The sequence below is a fragment of the Poecile atricapillus genome, chromosome 1 (assembly GCF_030490865.1).
Source record: "Poecile atricapillus isolate bPoeAtr1 chromosome 1, bPoeAtr1.hap1, whole genome shotgun sequence".
Taxonomy (NCBI): Eukaryota; Metazoa; Chordata; class Aves; order Passeriformes; family Paridae; genus Poecile; species Poecile atricapillus.
The window spans coordinates 179,238,142-179,251,392 of record NC_081249.1 but is presented as its reverse complement, the minus strand read 5'-3'; the positions used below and the strand labels follow the sequence as shown (position 1 = coordinate 179,251,392).

The window sequence follows — 13,251 nt, the reverse complement described above, 5'->3', positions numbered from 1 at the left end:
CAGCTCCATGCCCTGCCTTTAATTAAGCCAGCATCCACACGGCAGCTCGTGAGCTCCACGCAAAGCAAATGCCAACTTCCATAGATCCACAGCTGCCCTCTCCAGCCTTGGAATGCAGCCAGGTTCTGGGGCTGGCTCTGGGGCAGCTGCACTCAGCAGTCCTGGATGAGGAGTGACCCTGGCAGCTGCTTTTTCCTGGAGGAATGAACACACCACCCCCCCAGCCTCATCCCTGAGGATCTGTTGGAGATGCTCATCAGCTGCATGGACCATGCAGAATTCCCTTGTTTTCACCACTGCCTGGGGATGAGCTCTGAGGGAGGGAAGTTCCAGGGAAAGGAGATAAATCAATCAATCCAGGCTCCACATTAAGGCACCTCTTGCACTCTCAGCTCGTTCCCCAAGGGATCACATTGCAGTATCCCTGCAGGAAAGCACAAGTCTGTGGTTTTCTGGTGCCTGAGGCCTCTGCTGACCTTCCCTGCAGCACAGCAAGGAGGAGAGTTCAGGCTGGATGCCACAAGGATTTATTTGAAAGCTGGCTGCTCCTTCACACTGAATCCTGCAGGTCCAGGACTGGCAGAGCAGCTTGGGAAGAGAGATTTTACTCTTAGATGAACGTTCTCAAACTCTCATGGAGGATTTCTTCATGTTCTACTCCTGGAAGAGCTCTAAAAAGCTGTGCTGAGTTCTCCACTGGCACTGACCAAAGCTGTGCAGCTCAGTGGAGCATTACAGCGAGGATGAGCTGTGAGGATGAGCTGCAGTGGGATGGGAAAAGCTGCAACAAACAGGGATGAACATTCCTGGGAGCTCAGTGCTGCTGGGATGCCCATTCCGAGCTGGAGAGCATCTCCCCCAGCCAGCATCCCTCCAGAATTCCTGTCTGGGGGACAGGCAGGGGAAAGGAAGGCTCCTGTGGTGAAGGAACCTGGTCTTGGAGGGGAGGTGACTCCTGCAGGGCAATCGACGCCACCACGTGTTGCTTAATTAAAATTTAATCACATCTACTTAATCACCTAGCAGGAAGAAAAGAATTACCAGCCTTGCAGCTTAGGAGCACGGATTCTTTCAGGTTGGAAAAGCCCTCTAAGAGCACCCAGGCCAACTGTTCTCCCAAAGCCACCACTGACCCATGTCCCCAAGTGCCACATCCATATGGATTTTAAATCTCTCTGAGCAGCCTGTGCCAGGGCTGGACACCCATTTCCATGAAGAAATTTTCCCCTAATATCCAATCTAAACCTCCCCGTGGTGTATCTTGAGGTTGTTTCCTTTTATCCCATCCCTGGGAGATTTGGGACATGGCAGCTTGTGTGAAATGCCATTAAACACCCCCCAAAACTGCTGCAGATTTTTAGGGAGCAGCCATTCCTCGCTGGTTTCAGCAATGCCAGGCTGAGGGAAGGGGTGCACCCCGTGTGCAGGGTGGACAAGGCAGCAGAGGGAGCTCCCATCTTGCTCCTCTGGACCAGAGGAGAGGCTTGTGGAGGTGCTGGGTGGCTCTGAGAAGGAGCTTTTGTGCAGCAGGACCTGCACATGCTGCTTTTGGCCTCAAACACTGCTGTTCTGAAGTGGGGAGTTCATTCCATGCCTGTTTCTAACACTTGAGTGCACTGGAACTGCTCTGCTGGGGTGAATCACAAATTCCAGGATGGTTTGGGTTGGAAGGGATCTTGAAAATCCATTCAGTGCCACCCCTGCCATGGCAGGGACACTTCCACTGTCCCAGGCTGCTCCAAACCCTGTCCAACCTGGCCTTGGGCACTTCCAGGGATCCAGGGACAGCCACAGCTGCTCTGGGAATTCCATTCCAGGCTCTCCCCATTCTCCCAGCCAGGAATTCCTGCCCAATCTCCCATCCAGCCCTGCCCTCTGGCACTGGGAGCCATTCCCTGTGTCCTGTCCCTCCATCCCTTGTCCCCAGTTCCTCTCCAGCTCTCCTGGAGCCCCTTCAGGTCCTGGAAGGATAAAGCAGAGCCAACAGCTGGTCCTGGAGATCCCACTCCTACACTGACCTTCCTGATGGAGGGCAAGGCCCTGGATTTTGTTTCTCAGCAGGGATGCTCAGTCCTTCAGGGCAGCATCCAGAAGGTGCAGGGGGGTGCAGAGCAGCATTTTGGCTTCGTGTGGCCCCTCCTGCTCAGAGTGAGGGCTCAGGAGCTGCCTGCCCCTGGAAGGGATTTTCCCTGTGTGGATGTTTGGTCTCTCAGCTGCAGACCATGAGATAAAACCGGTCTGTGGGGTCCAACCTTGCTGTTGGAGCACATCCTGACCGTGGCAGCCATGGCAGAGGTTTTGCATTCCCTGCCTGCTGGGCTCCAGACTGGCAAGTGAGGATCCCACCTGGAAAAGCTGCTCACGTGAGAGCCCTCTGTGGGGAAATGCACGTGCCCTTGGGAAGGCAGCAAAGATGGGATTGCTAAAACAATCTCCTTATCTTCTTTGCAGCTTAAATCTCTGTCTGGTTTGCCCAGGATGATGAGTTTGTGAAGCTCTCCCTGCTGGAGCTGACGCTTTCCAAGTATTTCCAGCAGAATTGCCATCTGCTCCCTCCAGCCCGGCACCAGCTCCAGGGAACAGCATTTGGCTGAAGACAGAATAAAAGCTTTTTTCTTACTCTACAAAAGTGGTCTTTTCATACTCTACAAAAGACCAGAAAAAAGAGGCTGTGGAGTCTCCAGCAGTAGAGACACCCCAGACTCCCAGGGAGGCTGTTCCAGGTAAATAAATCCAAAGCTGCAGCTCTTTCCCAGCCCTTCCCTAGCTCTGATCCCCTCAGGGATCCAGCATCATCCATCTGGAGAACCAGGGAATAAAACAAACATTTTCATTTCAGCATCTCCGCAGCACAAAAGCCAAGAGGAGAAATCCACGTTGCCTTCACCAGCACCAAAGTGCTTTTAAGGCAAAAAGAGAGATCTTTGGTTGGGATCTAGTGAGGCTTTAAAGGAGAAATGGGATGCACACAGGACAGAAAAATTCCATCAATCACTTTGATTAATAAAATTAAAGGCTTTGGAAATAAGACATAAACATCTCTCACACATTTGAAGGCCTGGTCTAAACCCAGTGGGGTCAGTAAAGCCAAAGTATTTTCCATGTGGCCTTAAGCCACTTGAATCCTGGGATTCTTAAGCCACAGAATCCAGGGATTCTCCTCAGGCCTGAGGGATTTCTACCCCCTGTTACCCCAACAATGCAGAGTTTGTCGATGGGGAGAGCTGGAAGGGAAATCTGGGAGCTCCTCAAGCCTTGGGAGGCTGTGAAGGACCCACAGGATGCACCAGATTCCCAGGAAAAGCTGCCACATCCTCGTGGGCTTTTGAACACATGCAGGGATGATGATCTGGACAATCCTATCCATGAAGAAATTTCCCCTCATATCCAAAAATCATATCCTAAATCTCCCCTGAAACAACTTGAGGCTGTTACCTCAAAGAGATTGATCCCAGCTGGGCTCTTCAGCAGCTCAGATTTTGAGGGGATTTGGGAAGCTCCATACAATTTGTGGTTATTTTTACCAAATACCATTTTTCCCCCCCCAATTTAAGACAAATTTAAATTTAAATTTAAATAATTTAAATTTAAAATTTAAATTAAATTTTAAATTTAAATTTGTCAATTTAAATAAGACAACAGCCAGCACCTGGCTGCTAATTCCAGCCTATAAAAAGGGGTTTTTGTGCACTCACAGCAGTTCACCACGACCCTAAAACAGGACAGAGCTTTTCCAGAGCTTTTCTTCGCCGAGATGACATTAACTATAATTTACATTTTAATTTTAATAAAGCTCCTAGAAGGCAATAACATCTCCACTCAGCTTTATTTAACTGCCTTCCTCCTTTTTTTTTTAGTACTCCAGTGGATAACAGATTTCAAGGCACTCACAACCTTCCCAGTGCCTGGGATGGGTCCTGCTGGGAATGTCCCAGGGGGGACACGGATTCTCCTCGCCCTGGGTCACCCTGGGGATGGAGGGTGGTGTCCTGAGCTTCACCACAGAGCTGCACACCCAGATGGAAAAATCCCAGATGGAAAAATCACCAGGACAGACCCTGGCAAGGTCTGAGTGTGCTGAATCCAGAGCTTTTTCCAGGTGGGTGTTTCCATGGTGACTGGGAGCTGGGAAAAGCAGAGCTGCTGTGTTAGCAGCACCAGGAACCTGATCCCACGGGGAACACCGAGTTCCACTGGAAAATCCTGACTGCAGCCTTGGAGAAGGAGCAGCATTTCACCTCTGGAGATCCAGTGCCACAGATAAAATCCCTTTATGCTGAGTGCAATTTGGGAAATGTGGCAAATGCTGCCTGCCTGAACAGCCAAAGCAGCCTGGAGAAATCATGGAGCAAAGGCATCCCGTGGCCTGAAGGCTGGAAAAAAGACTGGAATGGTCCACAGTGCTGCTGAGAGCTTCAGGAGGTGCTCAGTCTGTGTGTGTGTGGTGGGATGAGGAGAGATTTCTTCCTGGGACAACACTCCAGGGAAGCCTCTGTGTCCCCTGCACAGAGCTGGAGGACATCATCCCTTGGGAAAGACCCCACTGCTCCTGAAAACCAGGACCACAAGGAGGTGGAGCAGGCCCCAGGTTTTTGTTTGTTAAAGCTCAGGTTCTCAGTCTTGAATCCAGCTGCAGTGGGAGGCTGGAGAAGGGCAGGGACATGTCCCTTCCAAGCTGGTGTCCTCACAAGCCTCTCCTCGCTCTGGAGTAATTAGTGCTGGCCCAGAGTCAGGCCTGGATTAGTGCCTGCCTCCATGGAATGTGTGTCAGCACAAAGCAGGGCAGCCCCAAAGCCAAGCCCACCCCAAATCCAGGCACACAGAGATGGGAACTCGGCCTGGGAGCTTGGGCCGTGTCCTCAGAGGTGCCTGTGGCCCCTGCCAGGGGCTGGCTCTGTCCCCCTGTGCCTCTCCCTGCTCCCTCCTGCCAACATCCCCTGGGCAGGAGCTGCAGCCATGGAGACACAGCTCCAGGACAGCAGCTTGGATCTGCAGGGCTCCCTGGCACTGCCAAGGCTCCCTGGGCTCTGTGAGCACTCATCTCCCAGGGGGACAGGCTCCAGGACAGCCACAAGTGTTCACACAGGACAGGCCTCCTGTGGGAAAGGGAGAAGTTCCCAGCACAAGTCAGTGGTCAGAAGTGTCCTGTGCTGATGTGAGCATCACCCAGGATGATCCCCACAGTCCTGCACGACTCACCCTGGTCACAGTTCCACAGAAAGCACAGGCCAGGAGGTGACCTCTTGCTTATCTGCAGATGGAAATGGGCCCAAGGTCGTCTCAGAGTGAGTGTAAATCACTGCAGCTTCACCCACTCCAGTGGGAACATCAGATGAGCTATGAGGAAGGAATTTTACCCTGGGAGGGTGGGCAGGCCCTGGCACAGGTACCCAGAGAAGCTGTGGCTGCCCTTGGATCCCTGGAAGTGCCCAAGGCCAGGCTGGACAGGGCTTGGAGCAGCCTGGGACAGGGGAAGATGTCCCTGCCATGGCAGGGGTGGAACTGGGTGGGATTTAAGATCTTTCCCAAGATAAACCATTCCATGATCCTGATTCTAACTGGATGAGGCTCAGGTGCCTCATCCCTTCCCAGGGCACATCAGGGAGGGTCAGGGAGGGTCAGGGAGGGTCAGGGAGGGTCAGGGAGCGAGGCTCCAGGGCTGATTTAAGAGTCCTGTCACAAACCCTTTCTTGTTTTAAGGACCAGGCCCATGACAAAGCCCAGCCCATAACAAGGGTGGATGGGGGTGGGATGGAGGCCACAGGACATGAACAAGCAGTGGGATTCAGATCCATGGACAGGAACAAGCAGTGGGATTCAGATCCATGGACAGGAACAAGAACAAGCAGTGGGATTCAGATCCATGGACAGGACAGCAGCAAGCATTGGGATGCAGATCCATGGACAGGAACAAGCAGTGGGATTCAGATCCATGGACAGGACAGGAACAAGCAGTGGGATTCAGATCCATGGACAGGACAGGAACAAGCAGTGGGATGCAGATCCATGGACAGGAACAAGCAGTGGGATTCAGATCCATGGACAGGACAGGAACAAGCAGTGGGATTCAGATCCATGGACAGGACAGGAACAAGCAGTGGGATGCAGATCCATGGACAGGAACAAGAACAAGCAGTGGGATGCAGATCCATGGACAGGAACAAGCAGTGGGATTCAGATCCATGGACAGGAACAAGAACAAGCAGTGGGATTCAGATCCATGGACAGGACAGCAGCAAGCATTGGGATGCAGATCCATGGACAGGAACAAGCAGTGGGATTCAGATCCATGGACAGGACAGGAACAAGCAGTGGGATTCAGATCCATGGACAGGACAGGAACAAGCAGTGGGATTCAGATCCATGGACAGGACAGGAACAAGCAGTGGGATGCAGATCCATGGACAGGAACAAGAACAAGCAGTGGGATGCAGATCCATGGACAGGAACAAGCAGTGGGATTCAGATCCATGGACAGGAACAAGCAGTGGGATGCAGATCCATGGACAGGAACAAGCAGTGGGATGCAGATCCATGGACAGGAACAAGCAGTGGGATGCAGATCCATGGACAGGAACAAGAACAAGCAGTGGGATTCAGATCCATGGACAGGAACAAGCAGTGGGATGCAGATCCATGGATGGACAGGAACAAGCAGTGGGATGCAGACCCACTCCTCCAGCCAAAGGCCTCTGTGGGTTGTGCTGAGCAGGGAAATTGCTTTGTGCTGCCTGGCTTTGTGAGAGTTTAATTAAGCATGGCCTGAAGGGGATGAGGGAAAAGGAGCCCCCCAGGCTCTGGGGGTCCCCTCTGTGCTGTGGCTCTTTGGGGATGTCCCTTGCTGCTGGCAGTGAGCACTGATGGTGGGCTCTGTCCCACAAAGCTGCCATTGTCCCTCTCCCCATGGAAATGGTCCCATGCAGAGAGCACTGGTGGCCTTCACCCTCGTTTGGGGCAGCTCCAGGAATCCCTCTGCAGCCTCCTGGGTGACCCAAAGCAAGGTCCAGAGATACAGAACACTGAAATGACCTCGGGAGAGGGACCCTGGGATCACAAAAGTGGGTGTGACATCTCTCAGCTGGACTCCAGCACCGATGGCCAGGGTGCAACCCCCTTGTCCAACAATTCTGGGCATGGCTGCACCTGTTCCACTGCTCCCAGCTGAGATCTGGTCCTTTGCTTCCCTTCTCAGCCCCACATCAGCTGGAAAGACGTGGAGTGCTGACAGAGGGAATGACACAAACCAGGAGCTGCCACTGAGCTGCACCTCTGCTCCCCAACACCAAAAATCTCAGTGCCAGCACCACCCCGAGGCCAGGAAAGCAGAGAAATCAGAATAATCCTGCTCCTGCTGACAGCTCATGACCACGTCCCTCAGGACTTCAGCAGAGGTCACAAGCACTCAGCATCCTGCAGCATCATCCCACAAGCTTGGGAGCAACATGGGACATGAACAAAATCACTTTCCATGCTGTGCACGTGGTTCTGCTGACCTAAGGACTAGAAATGAACCCGATAATTCAGTGGGAACCACCTGGAGGGAGCAGCACTTTGCCAGGGACACGCTGCGAGCGGGTCGGGCATCTGCAGCGAGATGGAACTCACATGGAAAAGGAGTGGCTTTCCAATGACCTCCCCAAAAAACCAGCAGCCCAGTCCTCATTCCCAGCCAGTGCCAACCCTGCTGGAAGCTCTCTGACCACCCAGGCTCACCTTCAGCTTGTGTTCATGCTCCTTGTTGACCCGGGACAGCAGCTGGGCTTTCCTTCTGTTGAGGGCATCGATGAGGGCGTCACACTGGGCCACCAGGCAGGCCTCGAACTCCACACTGTTCTCCTGCAGGGCAAGAGAGGGTCAGAGCCCAGGGAATGTTCCCAGTCCAGCTGGAAAACTGGATTTTCCTTTTCAGTGGTGCCACACGGGTCATCTTTGCGTGTGCAGCTGCTCTGCTGCCACCCAGGAATCCACAGCATTGGATATGGTGGAAAATGAGGTGGCAAAAACGTGGAAAAGGAGGTGGTGGCAGGTGAGGAACAGGTTTGGATCCACCCAGGGCAGGGTTTGGATCCACCCAGGGCAGGGTTTGGATCCACCCAGGGCAGGGATGGGAAGGGCTCAGGACTCTGCTGTTCCCTCCAGGAGCAGCAGTTCAGGGGGGTGACATGGAAAGGGAGGTGTGGGTTCCTTTGGGAGAGCACCCAGCACACCAAGCTGGGGAAGAGGGACAGGGAATGGCTCATCCTGGTGGGAAGGGGCAGTTTCTCAGCCTGGAGACTCCATACCTGGATTTGCTGCACCATGTTGCGGAGCTGGACCAGGAATTCCTTTGCTTCCTTGGCTCTGTCTGACAAACCATTCAGGGCCTGGGAAAGCTGGCTCTGTGGGGGAAGGAAAGAGAAAAGTCATTTCCATGTCCAGGACTCATCCATCCCCCTGGATTGGGTGGGATTTGGGACAGGCATCCCACCAAGGCGTGTGTGCCTGAGTGCAAGGAGAGGAAAAGCAGGGTTAAGCATCATCTCAGAGACCCCGGCTTTGGGAAAGCAGATATTCCATGTCCACCTCCTCCACAGGCATCCCTGGGTGCTCAGGGACAAGCCACATCCACCCTGGGTCTCACAGCGAGCCATCTGCTCCCTCCCCTGGCTCTGTGTCCTCCAGGGAATCAGCAAAAATCCTGCAGGATCTGTGCTGAGAACACAGGCCAGGTGAAGATCTTCCTGCAAAACACCCACTGCTCCTTCACCCTTTGGAGTGGGAACATTCCCACAGCCCTGGCCCGTGCTGGGCTGAGCAGCAGAACGTGCTAATGACCATCATTATGTTCATCAAATGCTTTCTCATTCCCATGGCACTTCCCAAACACTCAGGAAATCTTCCCAGTCTCCCCCCTTCCCGATTCCAGCAGTGTTTGGGTTGTCTCAAGAGCAAATCACCCTCAGCAATTTTCCTCTGGGAGAGGTTTTGCCTCTTTTGTGGTTTGAGGGTTTTGGGGGGGGATGATCTTTCTTTGAGGAAGACACAGAAGGGAGCTGGGAAAGTGGTTGATGTCCCCCCCAAATCTCCAAAAATCCACTGTGTCCATCCTTCCAGGGATCAGGATGTGGGTGATGGGAAGTGAGATGGGAGAGGGGAGCAGGGCTCTGCTGAAATCAAGAAATCAAGAACAAAACCCAGCGCTGCCACCTTGCAGAGCCTTTAAAGGCCCAGAAAATAATGGCCCAGAAAATGACCCCGCTGCAGCTTCCCTGGGAGATGTTAATCTCACCCAAGTGCTTCCTGCATTTCCTCTGTAATTTATCGTGCCCGAGTCGTTAGGATGTGGAGCTAATCAGCAAATGCATCTCTAATAAAAATGGGATTGCTAAATCAGCTCAGCAGGTCCCCCCATCCCTCCTCCCTCCCCCAGGCAAGGTCAGAGCCCTGCAGGGACAACCCAGCCTCTTCCAAAGCCTCCACCACCCTCCTCAGCCCTCCTGGGTTTGGGAAGATGCCCCAAGCCCAGCAAGGTGTTTTGCTGAGAGCTGTGTTTCTGCAGGGCCCCAGCCCCTGAAGACACAGGCAATTAATGGAAAAAATCAGCAGGGGTTGGTTGTGTTTACAAGCTCCTCATTAAAATTGCAGCATGTTGGGTTGAGGTTGGTTTTATTTTTTTTTTCCTTTAAAGTCTTTAGAAGGCTTTTATTTCATTTTTTCCCCCCCCCATTAACACACATTTCATCCAGGGTATCTTTAGATCAACATAATTCTTTGAGGCTTTCCTGATGGGAAAGCTTTTTAAAAGTGAGCTTAACATTTCATAAGAGCTCTGTGTGTGCTGTCCATGAAAGTTCCTTCACCCCAGACACCCCCAGAGCCGCAGCAGAACGGCTCCCATGGGGCAGCAAATTTGGAGCCCCCCCAAAAAGCTGCTCCATCAGCTCAGAGCATCCCTGCCTGTGCTCCCACTGCACCCCTTTGTCAGCTCAGCCCTTCCCTCTGCTCCACGTGTTCTTGATGCCTCCAGTGCGAGTGAGGAGCATTCTCCAGCCTGGTAAATGCAATTTTCCCATCATTTTAAGGCCAGTTCCTACACATGGGTGGGCACAGGAGCTCCAAGGTTCAGCTGAGCTTCACTCCCATCTCCAGGATGGGTCCCCCTCGTGCTGAAGCTGTCCCAGAATGAAGCCATTCCCTGGGTCCTGTCCCTCCATCCCTTGTCCACGTCCCTCTTCAGCTCTCCTGGAGCCCCTTCAGGCCCTGGAGTCCCCCACAAGAGCTGTTAATATTTCTGACACACACTGGAAGGATTTTCCCTCTCTGCAACAACCTGGAATGCTGCACTTGGCATCTCCATGCGACAACAAAATCGTCGTGGCTTTTTGGGGTCGGGAGCCACCATCCATGGGATCATCCAGCCACCCCATGTGCTGGGGTGCCAACCCTCAACTAGCACAGGCAGGGAAATTAATGAGTGTGAAATGAAGAAAAATCCCCTTTTCCCATGCCTTAAAATCAAGGGAGTTTGCTCTTTGAGGAGAGCTGCCCTCTTTTCTCAGTGCTCTCCTTGCAAGGCAGTGAGAAGAGACCTCTGTGATTCACATCAGCATTAATGGGAGCTAAGCATTTCAATCTCTGTGTCCCCAGAGCACTTAGGGAGAGAATCTGTCCTCTCTCCATAAACCCTCCTCCTCCCCAGGCACGGCTGACAAAGGGATTTCTGTCACCCTCTCATTCTCCTTTGTCCCAGCACAGGGATGAGAGCAGCTGGTGCAGAAGACTGAGGGGCTCCAGGCTACAAGAGATGGGAGAAAAGCATCATTTTAACTCTGCATGGTCACAACTGCTCTGGTTTTCCTCCTGTACAGCCCAGCTGCCGGTGATGGAGCTCACCCAAGTGAACTTTGAGGGAGCTGGGCTGGTTATTTTTGGAGGCTGGGTGGGTGTGACAGCTCCAGCCACCGGGAAAAGCCTCAAGTTCAGTGGTGCTGGACACCAGCAGGAGTGAGGAAGTTGGTCCCATTTCAAACCCCAGTTTGTTTGCAGGTTCTGGCACCAGGCAGGATCATGAAATCACAGAATTGTTGAGGTTGGAAAAGTCCTCTGAGATCGTGGGAGTCCCCAGCTGTTCCCCAGCACTGCCAAGGCCACCTCTGAGCAGTGTCCCCCAGTGTCACATCCACACGGCTTTTAAATCCCTCCAGGAATGGTGAGTCCAGCCCTGTCCTGGGCAGCTGTGCCAGGGCTGGACAAACCTTTCCAGGAAGGAATTTTCCCAAATATCCAACCTAAACCTCTCCTGGCCCAGCCTGAGGCTGTTCCCTCTCCTCCTGTCCCTGTTCCCTGGCAGCAGAGCCCGACCCCCCCGGCTGTCCCCTCCTGCCAGGGACTTGTGCAGAGCCACAAGGGCCCCCTGAGCCTCCTTTGCTCCAGGCTCAGCCCCTTCCCAGCTCCCTCAGCAATTCTCCAGCCCCTTCCCAGCTCCCTCAGCAATTCTCCAGCCCCTTCCCAGCTCCCTCAGCAATTCTCCAGCCCCTTCCCAGCTCCCTCAGCAATTCTCCAGCCCCTTCCCAGCTCCCTCAGCAATTCCCCAGCCCCTTCCCAGCTCCCTCAGCAATTCTCCAGCCCCTTTCCAAGCTCCCTCAGGAATTCTTCAGCCCTTTCCCAGCTCCCTCAGCCTCTCCTGGGGCTCCAGACCCTTCCCAGCTCTGTTCCCTTCTCTGGACAAGCTCCAGCCCCTCTTTGTCCTTTCCAGCACAGGGGACAGTCACTGCCCTGCTCCTGTGGCCACTCTGTGGCTGGTACAAGCCAGGTGCCTTTGGCCTCTCTGCCCACCTGGGCTCACGTTCAGCTGCTGCCAACCAACATCAAACTCACCAGAACTCACCCCAAAAGAGCTCCTGGCATCACACCAAGAGCTCAGGGCCTGCTCTGACACCCCAAGAAGTGCAACCAGGCCCTGTCTCTTCTCTCCTTCCAACCAAGTCACCTCCCAGCCAGTTCTTCCACTGGAGCATCCCCATGATGATGCTTCTCCTAAAAGAGGAGAGGAATACCAGGGCAGGGAAAGGAGCTGTTCCCAGCTGTTCTGCTCCTGCCCTCCAAAGGCTGAGGAGCTGTCACAGATGCTGGAGTTGAACTCATGCGAGTCTTTCTTTTAATTAAAAGCACAGGACCTGCAGCCTTTGGATCTTGAGGCCAGCCCTCTGTACATGATGCCTGACTAATTAAAACGGGATGTTTAATTAAAACTTGCATTCAGTCAGGAAGTTGATGAAGCTAAACTGCTGCTAATTGGCTTTTGGCTCCAGCCAGGAGTGCCTGACTCTTGGATTCAAGGCTGTCTCTGAGAAGAAACCAGGAGCTGCAGCCTGGGCTGAACCTGCCCCTCAACTCAGGGCTCAGACAGTGCCATGGCCTGGGATCCTGCAGGGGCTGCTCCTCGTGTCCTGGGATCCTTCAGGGGCTGCTCCTTGTGTCCTGGGATCCTTCAGGGGCTGCTCCTTGTGTCCTGGGATCCTTCAGGGGCTGGTTCTTGTGTCCTGGGATCCTGCAGGGCTGGTCCTCGTGTCCTGGGATCCTGCAGGGGCCAGCTCTTGGACACTTCCAGGGACCCAGGGGCAGCCACAGCTTCTCTGGGCACCCTGTGCCAGGGCCTGCCCACCCTCCCAGCCAGGAATTCCCAATTCACAATCTCCCATCCATCCCTGTCCTCTGGCACTGGGAGCCATTCCCTGTGTCCTGTCCCTCCATCCCTTGTCCCCAGTCCCTCTCCAGACCAAGGCCAGGCTGGATGGGGCTTGGAGCAACCCGGAGTAGGAGGAAGTGGGATGGAATGGGATGGTCCTGAACATCCCTTCCAACCCAAACCATTCCTTGATCCTGTGATTCTGCGATCTCAGCTGCAAATATCTGTGACTCTGAGCCAGAGCAGGTGACAGGAACAGGCCATGGCTCTCCTTGGCTCTCCTCCTTCACTGCAGCCATGCCAGGGAATCTGGGGTGTGCAGGAGGAAGGTGAAATGTAAATCCTTCATGGAACAGCCCCTGGGAGAGCAGATCCATGAGGACAGCGTGCCTTGGAGCTGGATGCTCCTGCTGTCCCTGCCACAGCCTAGAGAGCAGCTGGGATGTGCAAAGAGGATCCTCCACACAACCCAGATCTCTGCACAGGGATTTATCCTGGGGGCAACATTATTGCCATTGGAATTAATTCCAGGGCATGGAACATGCAGAGAGGTCCCTGAACCTCTGGAAAAGGAAGGGATGCCC

The 13,251-nt window shown here is 53.7% G+C and overlaps 1 protein-coding gene across 3 annotated transcripts in view; it reads right to left on the bottom strand.

Annotated features, from left to right (window-relative positions):
* Nucleotides 1-13,251, bottom strand: part of TRIM9 (tripartite motif containing 9) — a 58,012-nt gene that overhangs the window by 19,350 nt on the left and 25,411 nt on the right. For all 3 annotated transcript variants that reach the window (XM_058829548.1, XM_058829545.1, XM_058829547.1), the window contains exons 2-3: nucleotides 8,283-8,378; nucleotides 7,714-7,836 (exon numbers count right to left, since the gene is read on the bottom strand). In XM_058829548.1, coding sequence (XP_058685531.1) covers nucleotides 7,714-7,836; nucleotides 8,283-8,378 — 219 coding nt within the window. The remainder of the gene's footprint in view (nucleotides 1-7,713; nucleotides 7,837-8,282; nucleotides 8,379-13,251) is intronic.